This window comes from Schistocerca serialis, chromosome 5, assembly GCF_023864345.2.
Source record: "Schistocerca serialis cubense isolate TAMUIC-IGC-003099 chromosome 5, iqSchSeri2.2, whole genome shotgun sequence".
In the NCBI taxonomy this organism is placed as follows: Eukaryota; Metazoa; Arthropoda; class Insecta; order Orthoptera; family Acrididae; genus Schistocerca; species Schistocerca serialis.
In genome coordinates this window covers 88,528,982-88,545,131 of record NC_064642.1, presented here as the reverse complement: position 1 = coordinate 88,545,131, position 16,150 = coordinate 88,528,982, and the positions used below count along the sequence as shown (strand labels likewise).

Genomic DNA, 16,150 nt, shown 5'->3' with positions numbered 1-16,150 from the left:
GTTGGGTGGCTTGCGGAGTATCAATGTAGATGTAGATGTAGATGTAGACAGACAAGTGTAATATAGATAGTCTCCTCAGTAGACCTATGGCATCTTATAAGTGTTCTACCAGTCAGACACAGCCATTGGTTTTCTTCACTACAACGTTATCTATGTGGTCATTCCTATTTGAGTTGTTCATAGTTCTAATTCCTAGGTATTTAGTTGAACTGACAGCCTTAAAATTTTTGTGATTTGTCATGTGACCAAAATTTAACTTATTTTGTTTCTTTATTTATTTATTAATTTGTGTTACATTGATCCAGTATACAAGAGAATTGCATGCGTACAGAGCGAGTCATAATTTTTCATGACAACTGTACTTATAGACACTAATAGATACAAATTATAATATGTGTACAGAAGCAAAATATGCTAATAATTACGAGCTTAGCGGTTTCTGATAGTGAACAGAGTTATAAAAAATCAAATGATAATTTACAATTGTTCCACATTACAAATTACGAATTTGATAGAATTGAAGTACATCATTAACCTGAGCAAACATTTCTTGCTAACAGGTAGGCTGTCTTGTTCCATTACAAAGTGGTAATAGTAAATATTACAAATATAGTGTGTCATATATAAGTTACAATGAAGAAATGTTTACATTAAGGAATTCATTAAGAGAGTAAAAAGCTCATGTAGATACATTACACTCTTTTCTGAATCAAGTCAGTTGTCGCATTTTGCGCCATCCAGATATCATGACCAGGTCATTTGCAGCTGGTTTTGAGCTTCTAATGATTTTAGTAGATGGTAAATCACAGTATCATAAGAGTGATGCTCAGAGCTTCTCCTAAACCGTTCATATAAATTAGGATCAGCAGAGGGCCTATATCACTTCCTTGGAGAACGCCCATATCATTTCTGTTTTACTCTATGAGTTTCCATGCTTTACTATGTACTGTGACCTTTCTGACAGAAAATCACGAATCCGGTCGTATGACTGATGAAATACTCCATAGGTAAACAATTTGATTAGAAGTGTTTTGTGGCGAATGGAGTCAAAAGACTTCTGGAAACCTAGAAATATGGAATCGATTTGAGTTCACTTCCTGATAGTATCATAACTTCTTGCGAATAAAGAGCTAGTAGTGTTTCACAAGAACGATATTTTTCTGAATCTACGCTATGTGTTAATAGCCCATTACCTTCAAGATAATTAACAATATCTGAACACAGTATATGATCCAAAATCCTACTAAAAATCCATGTCGGTCATAGGGACCTGTAAATCATTGAATTACTTCTATTTCATTTCTTGAGTACTGGTGTGATCCGTGCAACTTTCCAGTCTTATGGTATCAGTCTTTCATTGAGCGAGCAGTTGTGTATGATGGCTGATTATGGGACTATTTTATCAGCTTACTCTGAAAGGCACCTAATTGGTATGCTATATAGACCAGAAGACTTGACTTAATTAACTGATTTAATTTGCTTTGCTACACCAAAGATATCTGCTTCTAAGTTACTCATGTTGGAAGCTGCTGTTGATTCGAGTACTTGAATATTTACTTCATCTCTTTGCTTAAGAAATTTCGAAAAACTAAGTTCAATAACGTCGCTTTAGAGACCAGCAATATTACCATTGATGTCATTCAGTGAAGCTATTGATAGTGTCTTGCTGCAGGTGTACTTTACATTGGACCAGAATACCTTTAGATTTTCTGCCAGATTTCGAGACAGAGGTTCGTTGTGGAAACTATTAAAGACATTTCACATTGAAATTCACACTAAATTTCGACCTTCTGTAGAAATTTGCCAATCCTGGGGACTTTCCTTTCTTGTCAATTTGGCATGCCTTTATCGTTGCTTCTGCAGGGTTCCTGTAAGTTAATATGGGTAGAGGTTATGCTTGACAATCGGAATATATTAATGTTTGGTTCCTTTTACTGACCTCCAACTAAGATGATATGGCTGCTGAAAGGTTCAAGTAAAACCAGAGTCATATCAAACAAGTATCCCACTCATACAGTTATAGTTGGTAGTGACTTTAATATACCAGCAATATATTGATGAAAATACTTGTTCGTAGCTGTTGGTAGGTATGAAACATTGTCAGAAATTGTAATAAATGCTTTCTCTGAAAATCATTTTGAACAGTTAGCTCAGGAACCCTCTCGATGTGTAAATGGTTGCAAAAGTATATTTGACCTCTTAGCAACAAATCCTGAGCAAATAGGGAGCATCAGGAATTAGTGACCACAAGGTCGTTGTAGCAAGACTAAATACTGTAAAATCCAAATCCACAAATAATACACACAAAATACTCATGTTCAAAAAAGTAGATGAAAATTCACTTGACACCTAACTAAGAAACATTCTCTACTCCTGTTGAACTAACTACGACAGTGGAGACCAGATGCGGCTGAAATTCAAAGAAAAATTCAAAGTAACAGTATCGACAGCAATTGAGAGATTTACACCTGACAAATTAATGAGAGACAGACCTGAACACCCACTGAACACAAAACAAGTCTGAACTCTGTTGCAGAAGCCCCCACCAACGCCTGCTGTATGAATGGGATACCTGTTTGGAATGCTACTCAAGTTTACTTTGAACTTTTCAGCAACTATATCATGTGAGATGGGAGGTCGCTACAAGGAATCCATTATTAATTTATTATGGTTGTCAAGCATTACCTCTACCCATACAAACTCTTAGGAACTCTCTGCCTCAGTTTTGAAACTAGAGAAACCACTTCTAACAGTAACAAACATGCTGTCACCAATTGTATTTAATCCATCATTTATGAACATCATTAGGTTCTTTGTAAAAATTTCGGCTGAACATATCTCCAGCTTTAGCCAGCTTTTGTTACCTACAACGATTTGAGCTTCAGTGCTTTCTATTAGCACTTGAAGCGCTGATTCTTTCCCAGAAAGTTTATGAAACTACAATACTGATTGTTGCTATGTCTACCCTCTTCCTCTGTTTACCCTGCATTCTTTGAGACCTAAGTCCATTCTGTACCTTCCTGTGGACTTCTAACCCAAAAAAAACCTTATCCATTACCCTGCTAACTGTGTAACCATCTCCTGTATGTAGTGGACCTCTGACCTATGAAGCAGAACCCGAAACTCGACCACCCTTTGTGCATGTTGAGAAATCTGAACCTACATGGTTGTGGAAATATGTGAGTCTCTGATTCATAACATTTGCTCAGGTCTGTACCAAATGTCTGTTATCAGTCCCGTTGACAGTGCTACAGGTGGCGAGCTCTGCCTCCATGTCTCAATCAAAACTGGCAGGCTACGCAATTTGAGCTAGCTGCCTGAAATCAGAAAGACTTTTTTCCGATCAATAGCAACACACAATTGTTAGTAGCACGATGAGCCACCAGCTGTAGCTGGCTGCAGACTGTGCACTTTGTGACAACTGGAAACATCTGTTGCACATTTGGAATGTCTCTTTCCCTCGTTGGCAACCATATCCCTAATGGGCCCCATTACATCCCTGACATTGGAGCTCCCAACTAAGAGTAATCCCACCCATTGTGAAAGACTCCGATCTTGTTGCCGGCTGAGAAACTTCCTATTGAACAAGGCAAGCGACTGCACCTGGCTCAGGATGTTCCCCTGGAAAACTTTCCACTACCTGCCACACCTTGAAACGACCTCTGCAGCGAGGCATCATCCTCAATGTGGACAGTAACTGGGGAGGTCACACTAGCGGAAAGTCAAGGAACATAAGGGGTATGTGCAGGACATAGCTTGCATGCCCCGTCTGGCTCCTCATAGTGATAGTTATTGGCCATAGCCTTAAGTTGTGTAATCAATTCCAAACCACCTTGAACTGTAATCAACTCAGCTTGCATCTTAATACAGCAATCACAGCTCCTATCCTATCCTCACTGAAGATGGTGGAATGAAGACTAAACAGTTGCTGAAGCTTGGAACTGTGAGTACAGATACCCTGCTGCTGTAGAGAGGTAAGCAGCCATCCATCTAAAGAGTTCTACAATTGTAATTGCCCTTAAGCCTATTCACATTTGCCCTCAAATTACATCATGTCATTTCATGTCACATCAGTTCACTTAGACCAGTACTGAACCATGAAAGTGAGGTTATGAGTTACCATCTGTGATACAAAAAGTCGGAATATAGTACTGTAATTGAGAAATAAATGAATTAATTAATCAATTATATTATTAATTTTAATTTGTAGCTTTGATTAATTACTTAATTTATTAATGGCCAAAGAAAACTTCATAATATATGTTCTTGATCAGTTTTGTGTGGTAAAATGCTAGGAAGTGAAACAACATTTGAAGACAACATTTATTTGCTAAGAAAATATATACTTACATACACATCATGCAGAATTTATTAGGAAATGAAAAGAGCCTATTTACTTTATCCATTATGTTTGTCTCTTGCATAACCAATAAAGTAAAAAAAAATTTCTCTTTCATTAGATATGACTTTTTCGCTTAAAAGTTTATTTAATGAAAATTGCTTCATCAACTTAGGTTTTTGTTAATATACAGCCCCACTGTCAGGTCTGTTTTGTTATTGTAAAATCTAAATATTTTTCACTTTTAGCTATCTGATCTCGCTTATGGAAGAACACGCAATAGAAAAAAATCCAAGTTGCTATAGAACATTTGTAATTTGTCACGAAGGCAGAGCGTAGTAATAAAAAACGAAGATTAAGAATATACAAAAGCACAAAATCCACTAATGTGACGTAAGGGAGCGCAGCGAAATCAGGTGAAATTCCGATGTTAGCAGACGACGACACCGTCAGACGTGACGTGATGTATGATCCTTTGACAGCCTGCGTGAATCCCACCATTTTAAATGCATTTGAAATGTTTTGACGAGACGTGACGTGAGGGCCAGTGAGAATTAGCCTTTATCAGACGCCAGCAACACAGATTCCCTGTCCCTGCGCACTTCTGAGCGTTATAATTTGTTCCCGAGAACCCTTGACGTAAACGTCGCGTTCAGTTCCAATTCTTTGATGGCTGTATGACTCCCGCCATTTGAAATGCATTGTGTAATGTCTTGACGTTCTGTTCCATCAGGTGTGAATCGACCTTGGTGATGATCTATAAAAGTTGTAGGCGTTACTTATTTTTTGTCTACATCTACATCCATACTCCTCAAGCCACCTGACGGTGTGTGGCGGAGGGTACCTTGAGTACCTCTATCGGTTCCCTTGTCAATGTATAAAGGCCAATTCACATACACATACATAAAAAATGGTACACTGAAAATTTCAAAACTATCTCAGATCTGCGTTCATATAATACAAGGGTTGAATGGAAAGTAATGCCACCACCCTCGTTAATTGGATTTGGAGGCGAATATTTTAATAAATCAAATGCAGAAATAATCCTTAGAATGTGTTCTTTAATTACAAATATTCACTCTTCCATATAATCATCAGCCAACTGGATACATTTCTGCCAACGACGAACAAGTTTTCTAAAGCCTTCATGGAAGAAGTTGACAGTCTGTTTCCGCAACCACAGTCTCACAGTTCTCTCAACATCTTCATCAGAAGCGTAATGATGTCCTCACAGATCGTCTTTCATTATCGGGAACAAATGGAAGTCAGACAGTGCTACAACTGGACTGTATGGAGGATGGGATACGGTGGTGAGATTCAGCCTCTGAATTTCTGATGGGGTGCCACGTGAAGTGTGTGGTTTGGCATTGTCATGCTGCAGGAAAACATTTCCCTTTTCCTTTAAGAACCTTGTTAGCTGTCGTTTCAGAGTTCGCAGCATTGTGAAGTAACGCTCTGAATTTATTGGTGTTCCACGATCAAGCAAATCAACATCGATAGCACCATCTGCGTCCCAGAACACTGTGTCCATGATTTTTCCAGCTGAGGGCTGTGTCTTGAATTTATTTTTCTCGAGCGAGTCTTTGTGTCGATTTTCCATACACTGACGTTTCGTCTTCGGATCGTAATATTATAACCACGTTTCGCCTCCTGTCACAATTGAATTGATTAATTACATAAAAGATATTTTTCATGGATTACTTCGTCAAGACTTAGACAAAAAACGCATTTAGGTGTAACACTTCTCTTCAAAATATTAATTCGAATCATAGCCAATAGTTCCTGGCAAATTTCAGGTCTGTGCGCTTTCATTTCAGGAGTCAGCATCTGGGGTACCAATCATGAACAGATCTTTGGATAGCCAAGCAAAGCAATAATGTTACTCACACGTTCTTGTGAAATGCCGATTGAGCAGTTTCTCTCTGCGTGATACGACGATCGTCGTGAATCAATATGTCAACATTTTGCTTGTGAAACTTGGTGGCTGCTGTCACAGGACGTCCAAATCCTTGTTTGACACGCTGGTCAGATGTTCCCACCTCAACATCTTTAAACTTACTCGCCCAACGACGCACAGTACCCAAATCAACACCATCACCATAAACTGCTTTCATTCTCTGATGCATCTCCTTTGGGGTGACACCTTCTGCTCTCAAGAATTCAATGACTGCACGTTGCTTAAATCGCATTGACCGACCGTCTGCGCAGGGTTCGATATTTTACACTGTAACAACACAGCCGTTCAATGCTAAGGCTTCCTGTCAAGTGGAGCTGTAGGGAAGAGGCTATGGAAGAAGCCAGTACCTGCTGCGTACTAATGCTGCCAACTGTTGAAGAGTTACAAAGGCGGAGGCATTACTTTTCAATCCACCCTCGCACAAGAATGTGCAATGATATCCATGTAAAACGAGTAAACAAGGCTATATCATAGAAACAGACAAACGTTCAAGGTACAAAATTGTAGAATGATCTTCCAGTGAATATAAAAGAAATGGGAAAAAGTCTACATTTAATGAAACAATATTCATGTGTTTAATGACCAGCTGCTATTACAGTGTAAACAAATACCTTCAGCAACCTAGAAGCAAGTTATTATATTCATGCTCTATGTTGATACTATGTGCCACAGTCAATGTCAGTAGCATTTTGAGTCAAATGTTTGCTATGATCCGAATTAATATTGAAGAGAAGTGTTACACCTAAATGTGTTTTTTATTTAAATCTTAATGAAGTAATCCATAAAAAAATTTTATGAAATTAATCAACATTCAGTGTGTACAGTTTTTTAATGTAAGTTTGTGTGTGTTGCTGTAGACCCTTTTGTTTTTAGGATACTGTTCACCCTTGAATGTCTAAGTGTGTGTGTGTGTGTGTGTGTGTGGGTGGGTGGGTGTGTATTTATTTTTATACACTATGTATTTTCGTCTTGACTCTGGATGAATAAACTACTACTACTAATATTACTACTACTACTACTACTACTACTTGTTGTCATGTCATGCTACCTCCACATCAATGTGTGTTCATATTGTCTGTCAAGTCACGTGACGTGCCGTCAAGGCAATTCAAGTCACGTGATCTTAACTCACATGGCTGTCTTCAACTGTTTACAAACTATAAGGCTCGATTCACATGGTGGGCAACGTCACGTCAACGTCAGTGATGTCACACACCATCAAAAATCCACTTGCGTTCACACTGGACAGAACCGTCAAGCAAAGGCAAAACTTCAACCACGTTTTGGCGCGTTGTTGGAAACTCGCAGAAGTGTTCACGAGAGAGGATGGCGGACATTAAATTTAGTCTTGATGAATTTGCTACGATTGCAATTGCTTTACATGATGAGGAAAGAGAGCGGAAATTGGCAAGGCAATCAAAACGAACGTGGGTGAAGACAATGATTTTGAAGAGAATGTGTGAAGGCGAAAATCACACATTGTATAGAGAGCTGGAAGAAGAGGAGACGTCATTTTATAAATATTTAAGAGTGTCGAGACAGCAATTTTTTTAATTTGCTGTCTTTGATAAGCAGCAGCATCAAGAAAGCAGACGCAAACATGTACCATGCAATTTCTCCACGAGAAAAACTAATGGTTTGTTTGAGGTGAGTCAGTTGTTTCGGCTTTACCAATTCCTTTGAGAGTTCTTGTTCTGTACCTTTATGTATTTTATAGAACAGAATGTTTATTGTAATACTGCACACTATCAACAAATTGATCTATAGGCTAAACATTCATGATTTATGGCCCCTTGTTATGTAGATCAAAATCTACTACAGTTCGTCCTGCATAAACTCGTTTCTACTATAATGATACAGTTTCCAATAGTTCTCGAAGTTTGAGTTGCATCACTTACTTTTGCAGTATATGAGCATGTATGAAATGCAGTACTTTCAAGAACTTTATGATGGCCTATATGAGCAGGTCGACTGCATCATTTGACTTTAGTGTGGTTCATATGCTAGTCACAGGAAGCATACTTCAGGAAAAGTAGTGTCCCTTGGCTTAATATATTTTATTAGCGGATATACAAGGCTTGTGAACAATATTGACACTTCTTAGTCCCAGAGTTACTAAGATGCTTCTTTCTTTAGTGGGAATGCTTGGTAGTACTTTGTGTCACACTCGAAGTACTCGTTTCACAATATATCACAAAGTCTTATTTATGCTAAAACTAACAAGATTTACAAATTATGCAGTAGCAAACTCTACAGTTTATTTATTGGCCTAAAACTTTGGTGTACAATTTGCAATTTTGTGCATTTTATTTTCAAAATAATTCAGAAACTGTGAGTGAATCTTACTAATGTATTGCTGTTGGTTGTGCCAATGTATTTTACATGGCATGTAATATAGTCAACACAAGAACAGCATCAAACACGGTATTAATCCTTCTTTTCAAGAAGACAGGCCAGTACACATGGTGCATCATCCTATATTTCTGTATCAACTTTTAAAGTTGCAGAGCTCTGTCCTAAAGGCATAAAATTAAAGCATGGATGTCACTTGTGTTAAGCTTCTTTTTCTGTAAATAATGTCATATGTCATTTATTATTTTTTGTTAATTCCCTCTTTTTTTCCTCCCAGGTTCTTGGCTGCAGGGGACTCCTTACATATGATAGCATTCAGCTTTCGATTAGGACATTCTACAGTGCACAGTATTGTGTATGAAGTGTGCCAGGCAATTATTGATGTCATGCTCAATGTTGTAATGCCTCCACCTACAACAAAGCAGTGGCTCACAATTGTTGATGAATATTGGGAAGTGTGGAATTTTCGCCATTGCATTGGTGCAATTGATGGCAACCACGTACACATAGTTGCACCTCCGAACAGTGGCTCCATGTTTCACAATTATAAGTACACATTCTGCGTGGTGCTGCTAGCACTTGTGGATGCAAATTATAAATTTGCAGCGGTGGATGTAGGAGCATATGGAAAAAACAGTGATGGTGGGATTTATGCTCAGTCCAATCTCACCAAAGCTTTGGAAAGCAACATTTTAAGTGTGCCCTCTGACCGGAACCTGCCTGGTACACACACACACCAGCACCCTTTGTGATGGTGGGAGATGAGGCTTTCCCACTTAAGACATATGTAATGAGGCTGTATCCTCGAGTTCAGCTGAGTGGCAGCCCAGATAAAGAAAATTTAATTATAGATTGTCTCGAGCAAGGAGAGTTTCAGAAAGTGCGATTGGGCAGTTAGCACAGAAGTTTTGGATATGTTTCAGGAAAATAAATGCACTTCTTGAAAATGTAGATAAGATAATTTTAACTACAAGTATCCTTCATAACTATATTTAAGACATACAGATGCACAAAACAGAGAGTTAATATTGCATCAACTTGGAAGGCAGGGAGGAAATGCTTGTGATGCAGCATTGTTTGGGGTATGCCAAAGATTCACAGATTTCTTTAATTCCCCAAATGGCTCAGTTCTGTGGAAGTGATTAATAATTATTTTGTAATAACAAACCCAGAATCTACTATGTAGGAATCAACATGGATTCCGGAAACAGCGATCGTGTGAGACCCAACTCGCTTTATTTGTTCATGAGACCCAGAAAATATTAGATACAGGCTCCCAAGTAGATGCTATTTTTCTTGACTTCCGGAAGGCGTTCGATAAGTTCCGTACTGTCGCCTGATAAACAAAGTAAGAGCCTACGGAATATCAGACCAGCTGTGTGGCTGGATTGAAGAGTTTTTAGCAAACAGAACACAGCATGTTGTTATCAATGGAGAGACGTCTACAGACGTTAAAGTAACCTCTGGCGTGCCACAGGGGAGTGTTATGGAACCATTGCTTTTCACAATATATATAAATGACCTAGTAGATAGTGTCGGAAGTCCCATGCGGCTTTTTGCGGATGATGCTGTAGTATACAGAGAAGTTGCAGCATTAGAAAATTGTAGCGAAATGCAGGAAGATCTGCAGCAGATAGGCACTTGGTCCAGGGAGTGACAACTGACCCTTAACATAGACAAATGTAATGTATTGTGAATACATAGAAAGAACGATCCTTTATTGTATGATTATATGATAGCAGAACAAACACTGGTAACAGTTACTTCTGTAAAATATCTGGGAATATGCGTGCGGAAGGATTTGAAGTGGTATGATCATATAAAATTAATTGTTGGTAAGGCGGGTACCAGGTTGAGATTCATTGGGAGAGTCCTTAGAAAATGTAGTCCATCAACAAAGGAGGTGGCTTACAAAACACTCGTTTGACCTATACTTGAGTATTGCTCATCAGTGTGGGATCCGTACCAGATCGGGTTGACGGAGGAGATAGAGAAGATCCAAAGAAGAGCGGCGCGTTTCGTCACAGGGTTATTTGGTAAGCGTGATAGCGTTACGGAGATGTTTAACAAACTCAAGTGGCAGACTCTGCAAGAGAGGCGCTCTGCATCGCGGTGTAGCTTGCTCGCCAGGTTTCGAGAGGGTGCGTTTCTGGATGAGGTATCGAATATATTGCTTCCCCCTACTTATACCTCCCGAGGAGATCACGAATGTAAAATTAGAGAGATTAGAGCGCGCACGGAGGCTTTCAGACAGTCGTTCTTCCTGCGAACCATAGGCGACTGGAACAGGAAAGGGAGGTAATGACAGTGGAACGTAAAGTGCCCTCCGCCAAACACCGTTGGGTTGCCTGCGGAGTATAAATGTAGATGTAGACAATAAAGCATGAAATAACTCAACATATTTTTAAATTCGTTTATCTACCCAGTACAGCATACTTCCACCCTTCCTCCATATTTCTCTCCAGTCTGTATCATTGCATTTATGGTTAATTGCTCATTTCATTATATACTGCTATTGTGCCAAAAAAAATTGATGAAAGTGTAACGGATTTGTGTTGTACATGAAAAGTGGAGAACCATTTACTGCTGTTTCAACGTACAATCCAACAAATAATTTGAAATGAAATGTTCATGTAGCTTTCAACGTTTGCTGTGCACAATCATTTTGCAGACTAGCAGTCTGTTAGTTTCATGTTCCATGGATCATTCTGCACGATAAATCGAATGATGTGGAACAAGTCATTTAACATGAAAAGTAGTTTATAAATGCAACTACATATTTAACATTTCAAAGTCTTTTTTAATGTTTTTCCCTTTTTTGGTGATGCTTTTCTTTAATGACCCAAGAGATGAATTTTACATTGCTCAGCATAATCCATGTTAAGAATATCATCCCCCCACCTCCAAAATACTAATTCTTCACAGCTAATTTTCGCCACATTTGCACACATTCAGATATAAGTAAAAACAGTAACAACTTAACACTTTCAGTAGTAACATAAAAGGGGCCAAAAGCCAATGACTAAATTTTAAAATGCCGCAAAGCACTGTAGCACAAATAATTTCCTGAAACCTTAGTGTGACAATGTGGAAATATACTTCATAAGAAACACACATTGAGAGAATTATAATTAATTTTACAGATTAACTGTGTAACAGTGATCAAAGTTATTAGACACATTTAACTGTTCCCTCACTTCTTGTGTTTCCAGTTCACTTATTATTTGAAACACTTTATTTTCCGCTTCTATTTGTCACAAAGGTGAAAATTTTGCAGCTGTCTCTGCCATGCTAAAAAAAATTGTTTCAGTCCACTGTTATCACTACCCTCCTTTTGTTTTATTAAATACTGCGTAAGCATGCTTGAGGCACTTTCGTCACATTTGCCCACTTTTTTCCTACGAGTGGGAGTCTACACAACTGTCTCCACAGTGTTACATGTAGGACTATTCCATTCTATTATACAGAAGTCATCATCTTCTAAAGTCTCTGTTTCTTCCACAGATGACACAATTAAATGTGACGTGGGCTCTCTGAAAAGTGGCTTCAGAAAGCTTATCTTTTGCTCGTACTTCCACTCCTTCGTTTAAGTAGCAGCCTGCACACTCTTCGTCTTATTCCGAATGACTTTTCGGAACTGGTCACGAAGTGACACCCAACGAAGTCTACAGTCGCTTCCTGTAACCACAAATAAAATGTAACTTAGATATAATGAAGCAGAATACATGAACTTTCGTTTACAACCACTAATAGCAGAATAAAGGAAGAGCTCATGCAAGTTATAAGATACTATAGATGTATGTCATATAATATTGTTATGCACAAGTTTTACATTTGTTTTCATACAAGTAAATAAAATTTTACTTTCACTAGTAATACTCCTTTCATCTATTTTGACTGCTTGCAATACCTCTGCATAAGAAAGTATTTAGCTTCAGGCGAGGACATAATAAACAGTTCAAGTAATTATTAAATTGGACAGACAGTGTTTCATATAGTGTTACATTACAATTGAAAGCTATTTTTGCTTTAATATAGCTGGGTCACTGAGATGAAAACTGGTGATTAAACAAACAGTAGATATAATTTCTTATAGATGAAATAGACTAGATGTGGTGGTAGCATTTGCACTACAAACTCTCTCGGCAAAGCAAATGTAGCTTTGGAACTGCAGAGAATCAACTGCACGCTGTATATGAATGTGGAACATCGAACTTTTTACTGCAATTGTACTTAAATAAGCTGTATCCATACGAAACGTTGAGTGAGACTCAGTACCTGAAAGTATGTAAGTAAATACTATACATAAGTAAACTACTAGCCAAAATGACTATGTGGCGTAGAATACTCATATTTGCTTCGGAATGATAAGTATTACATATAAACATGGTCGAAATAAACTTTCACGACTCACGAATAATTGTGAATTTGGAACGCAGGAAGGCTCTAACCCCTGCTAAGCGTCTTCACCTCCTAATCATGAGTACATACATACATAAATACATGCAGGTGCGATGTTATACATCTAAATACATTGCATACAAAATAAATATAATCTGCAGTAGGCCTACAATATCCGCACAGTTATTTACCTGGGCGACCGATAACCAATCCAATTTTCTTCCATATTTCTTCTTTAAACAAAGTGTCACTGTATTTTTTGCAGCTCATGTCATACAACTCCACATTTTGGCGAACAAGTTCGATTAACTTCTCGTCGTTCATGTTTGTATAAAAACGTTTTATAGCTAAAAACAAAGTAGATATTTTCGATGTGGAGAACACTGCTAGCGGAATCAAACTCGTGCCATGCGAGCAGCGGCATAACAGAGGGAAAAGTAACAGCCAATCGTAAGCAGTTCGCCCACGTGACCCCCACCGTCAACGTCAAACTATTCAAAGTATACCGGCCGGCAGGCAAACTGACGTTGACGTGACTTTGCCCACCGAGCGAACCTCGCCATTTGAAAGCTTTGGACGAATAGTTTGACGTCACGTGACCCGCGTTGACGTGTCGTTGCCCACCGTGTGAATCGAGCCTAACAAATCACAAAAAATAATAGAGAACGAATGACGAAGAACAAATAACAAAGAGGTAGATTAACAACTGACATCAACCGCGACAACGAGGATCTAACAAAAGCATGACGAAATGAAGTACGGAAGATGAGAGTATGGCTCTGTATCGAGAGGAAATGAGATATGGTGTCATGTAATCAAGTGAGATCGCTGACGTTAGCTGTCAAAACTTTAGCTGCTGAGCAACATTGACGGTGGCGTGAATGCCACCGTTTGAAATGCGTTGTGGAATGTTTGAACGTGTTGCGACGTTACGGCCAGTGTGAGTTATCCTTAATTCACTCATCCGAAATTCCTGATAGTTCTTCTTGTTTTTCCTGAAAAGCAATATGAAACACATGAATGAATGAACATCAAAGAAATGCAATATTCAATCAAACATTCAGGCTGAAGACAGCTTTAATTATTTTTACTGCTCCACTAAGAATGCTGTTTGGACAAGTGTCTGGCGAGAAATAGAATCGAACTGACGGACGGGTCGAGGTGGTGTTGGGTTGATTACGCTACATCGAAACCCGCAATCATTGCAGTAACATCTTTGTTATAGCGTTGTTATGTTTTAGTTAAATTCTTTGGCGTACAGTGTGGCCGAGAAGTAGATGTACAGTAATTAGTTTTTTGTCACCTGTATGTTATTTATTATTCTGGTACACTCCACTTGTAATTCTGAACGGGTTGATCCGTATTCAACAAATGCTACCTCTGAATTAACGAACTGCTTGCAGACATATTCTTTCAAAGTTCCGCGGAGAGTAACCACTCACTGTAATGTTTACCTGATATAGTCTGCTGTCACAGACAGAAATAGGAAAGTTTTCCCTGCCTGTACGAGAGAAGTACAGGATTACCAAATGTCTGCTAAATGCCGTCAAATGATATTGCGTACCTGGTACAGGAGATCGCACCCTGTTACCTTCAAGGGTGTATAGCATACCTACTATGGGCTCATGCCTTTGTAAAGATCAAGATTCACGAACTGAAGAAAGAACACAGAATGGCTCAGCAGTTCAGTCCGCTCCCGTACACATTCCAACCGGAGATTGCAGGGAATGCCATACATCAGAAGAAAATTGCGGATTTTCGCAAAGGTTTCGTTCATCAGCGACAGTTGACAGACTTGTTTTGGAAACGCTCAGCGTCATTGGCTCAATGGTCGAGAAGTAAGTGAAAGTTTTATGTAACAGCTTTTATCGTTATTAACCGGTGACAGAATTACAAAGTCATTTTGTCACCCTATTCGTCCACGAATGCTGATTTAAATTTGTAATGATATCCTTGTGTTGATTTGAAATCTGTTGTAGTAAACATTGTCCACACAGCAAAAGCAAAGTTCATGATTAACCTGAGTGATAGGACCTTGCTTCATTCCTTCACGTATCCAAACAATATAAAATAATTTTGTTACACGGGCCTTTCTCTCTCAACGGTTAAGGAAAGATTATAGTTACCGACAGACCGATACTTTCATGTTGTTGGTTAGTTTAATTGTTGATAGTTTCAATATGGAAAAACTTTATGTGCAACTGTGACATCCTTTCTCGGGAAAGTACTTATATATTAAACTTATTAATGTTAAGCATGTAGTCATATTTACAAATTAATTTGCGTTGTGAATGTTAAATGACATCCCACACATGATTACGTTTTATTTGCCAAAGATCCGTGGATCATGAGACTGACTAACCTGTTCGTTGTTTCCTAGCCAGTTCGTGCTGTATGACGATATACGTAGGCCTAATGTTATTTCATGCCTCGTCTTTGCCGAGAAGTTGACATCCAGAAATCTTAGGCACCATAGAAACTGTTCACGTTTAATTTCTCTGACAATGTAGCGTATATACACACCAGCAGTTATATGTGCCTTCCCTGTCAAATTTCTAGCAGTTATGAATACTGTGGTTTTTTTAAAAGTTATTTCGAACACTCATACATTTGAAAATGCCAAATATAAAGAGTATAACTTGTTTTGGAATTACATTGAGCGCAGTCATGAAACAAAACAGTGTAGTGGTATTTTAACAGTTAGTCAACACTGTAAACGAACCCCTGCTGTATGACACAACCAAAGTGATCACAGAGGGTACCATTATTTTCCTTTACGCATTGTAAGTACTTGATTTCGACAAATTTTGTTTGAATGTTTTGTTGGGAGTTAATAATTTTATGAGCATTACATTAATCTTTTTAAAATAGGACCCATATAAATGTAGATTCTTGATCACAAAAGTTGAAGAGTAAGGCCTATCCTGCACCTTTTTGTCTGTGTTTTTTTGCAGTCTTTTCTCCAGAATAAAATCAATACTTCAGTGTAAGCGACTGTCATATGAAGAATGTATTTATGATATTATTCAGTGTTATCAGTATTTGCTGATACATCAGTCACAAATTGTATTATGAAACCAGATCTTAGTGCTCGTACATTA

General features: G+C 38.4%; 1 protein-coding gene across 1 annotated transcript in view; it reads left to right on the top strand.

Moving 5' to 3' along the window:
• The first annotated feature begins 14,289 nt into the window (after positions 1-14,289).
• LOC126480875 (RING finger and SPRY domain-containing protein 1-like) overlaps positions 14,290-16,150 on the top strand; it is a 165,587-nt gene continuing 163,726 nt past the window's right edge. Inside the window, exon 1 of the mRNA XM_050104254.1 lies at positions 14,290-14,887. Coding sequence (XP_049960211.1) covers positions 14,667-14,887 — 221 coding nt within the window. The 5' untranslated portion in view covers positions 14,290-14,666. The remainder of the gene's footprint in view (positions 14,888-16,150) is intronic.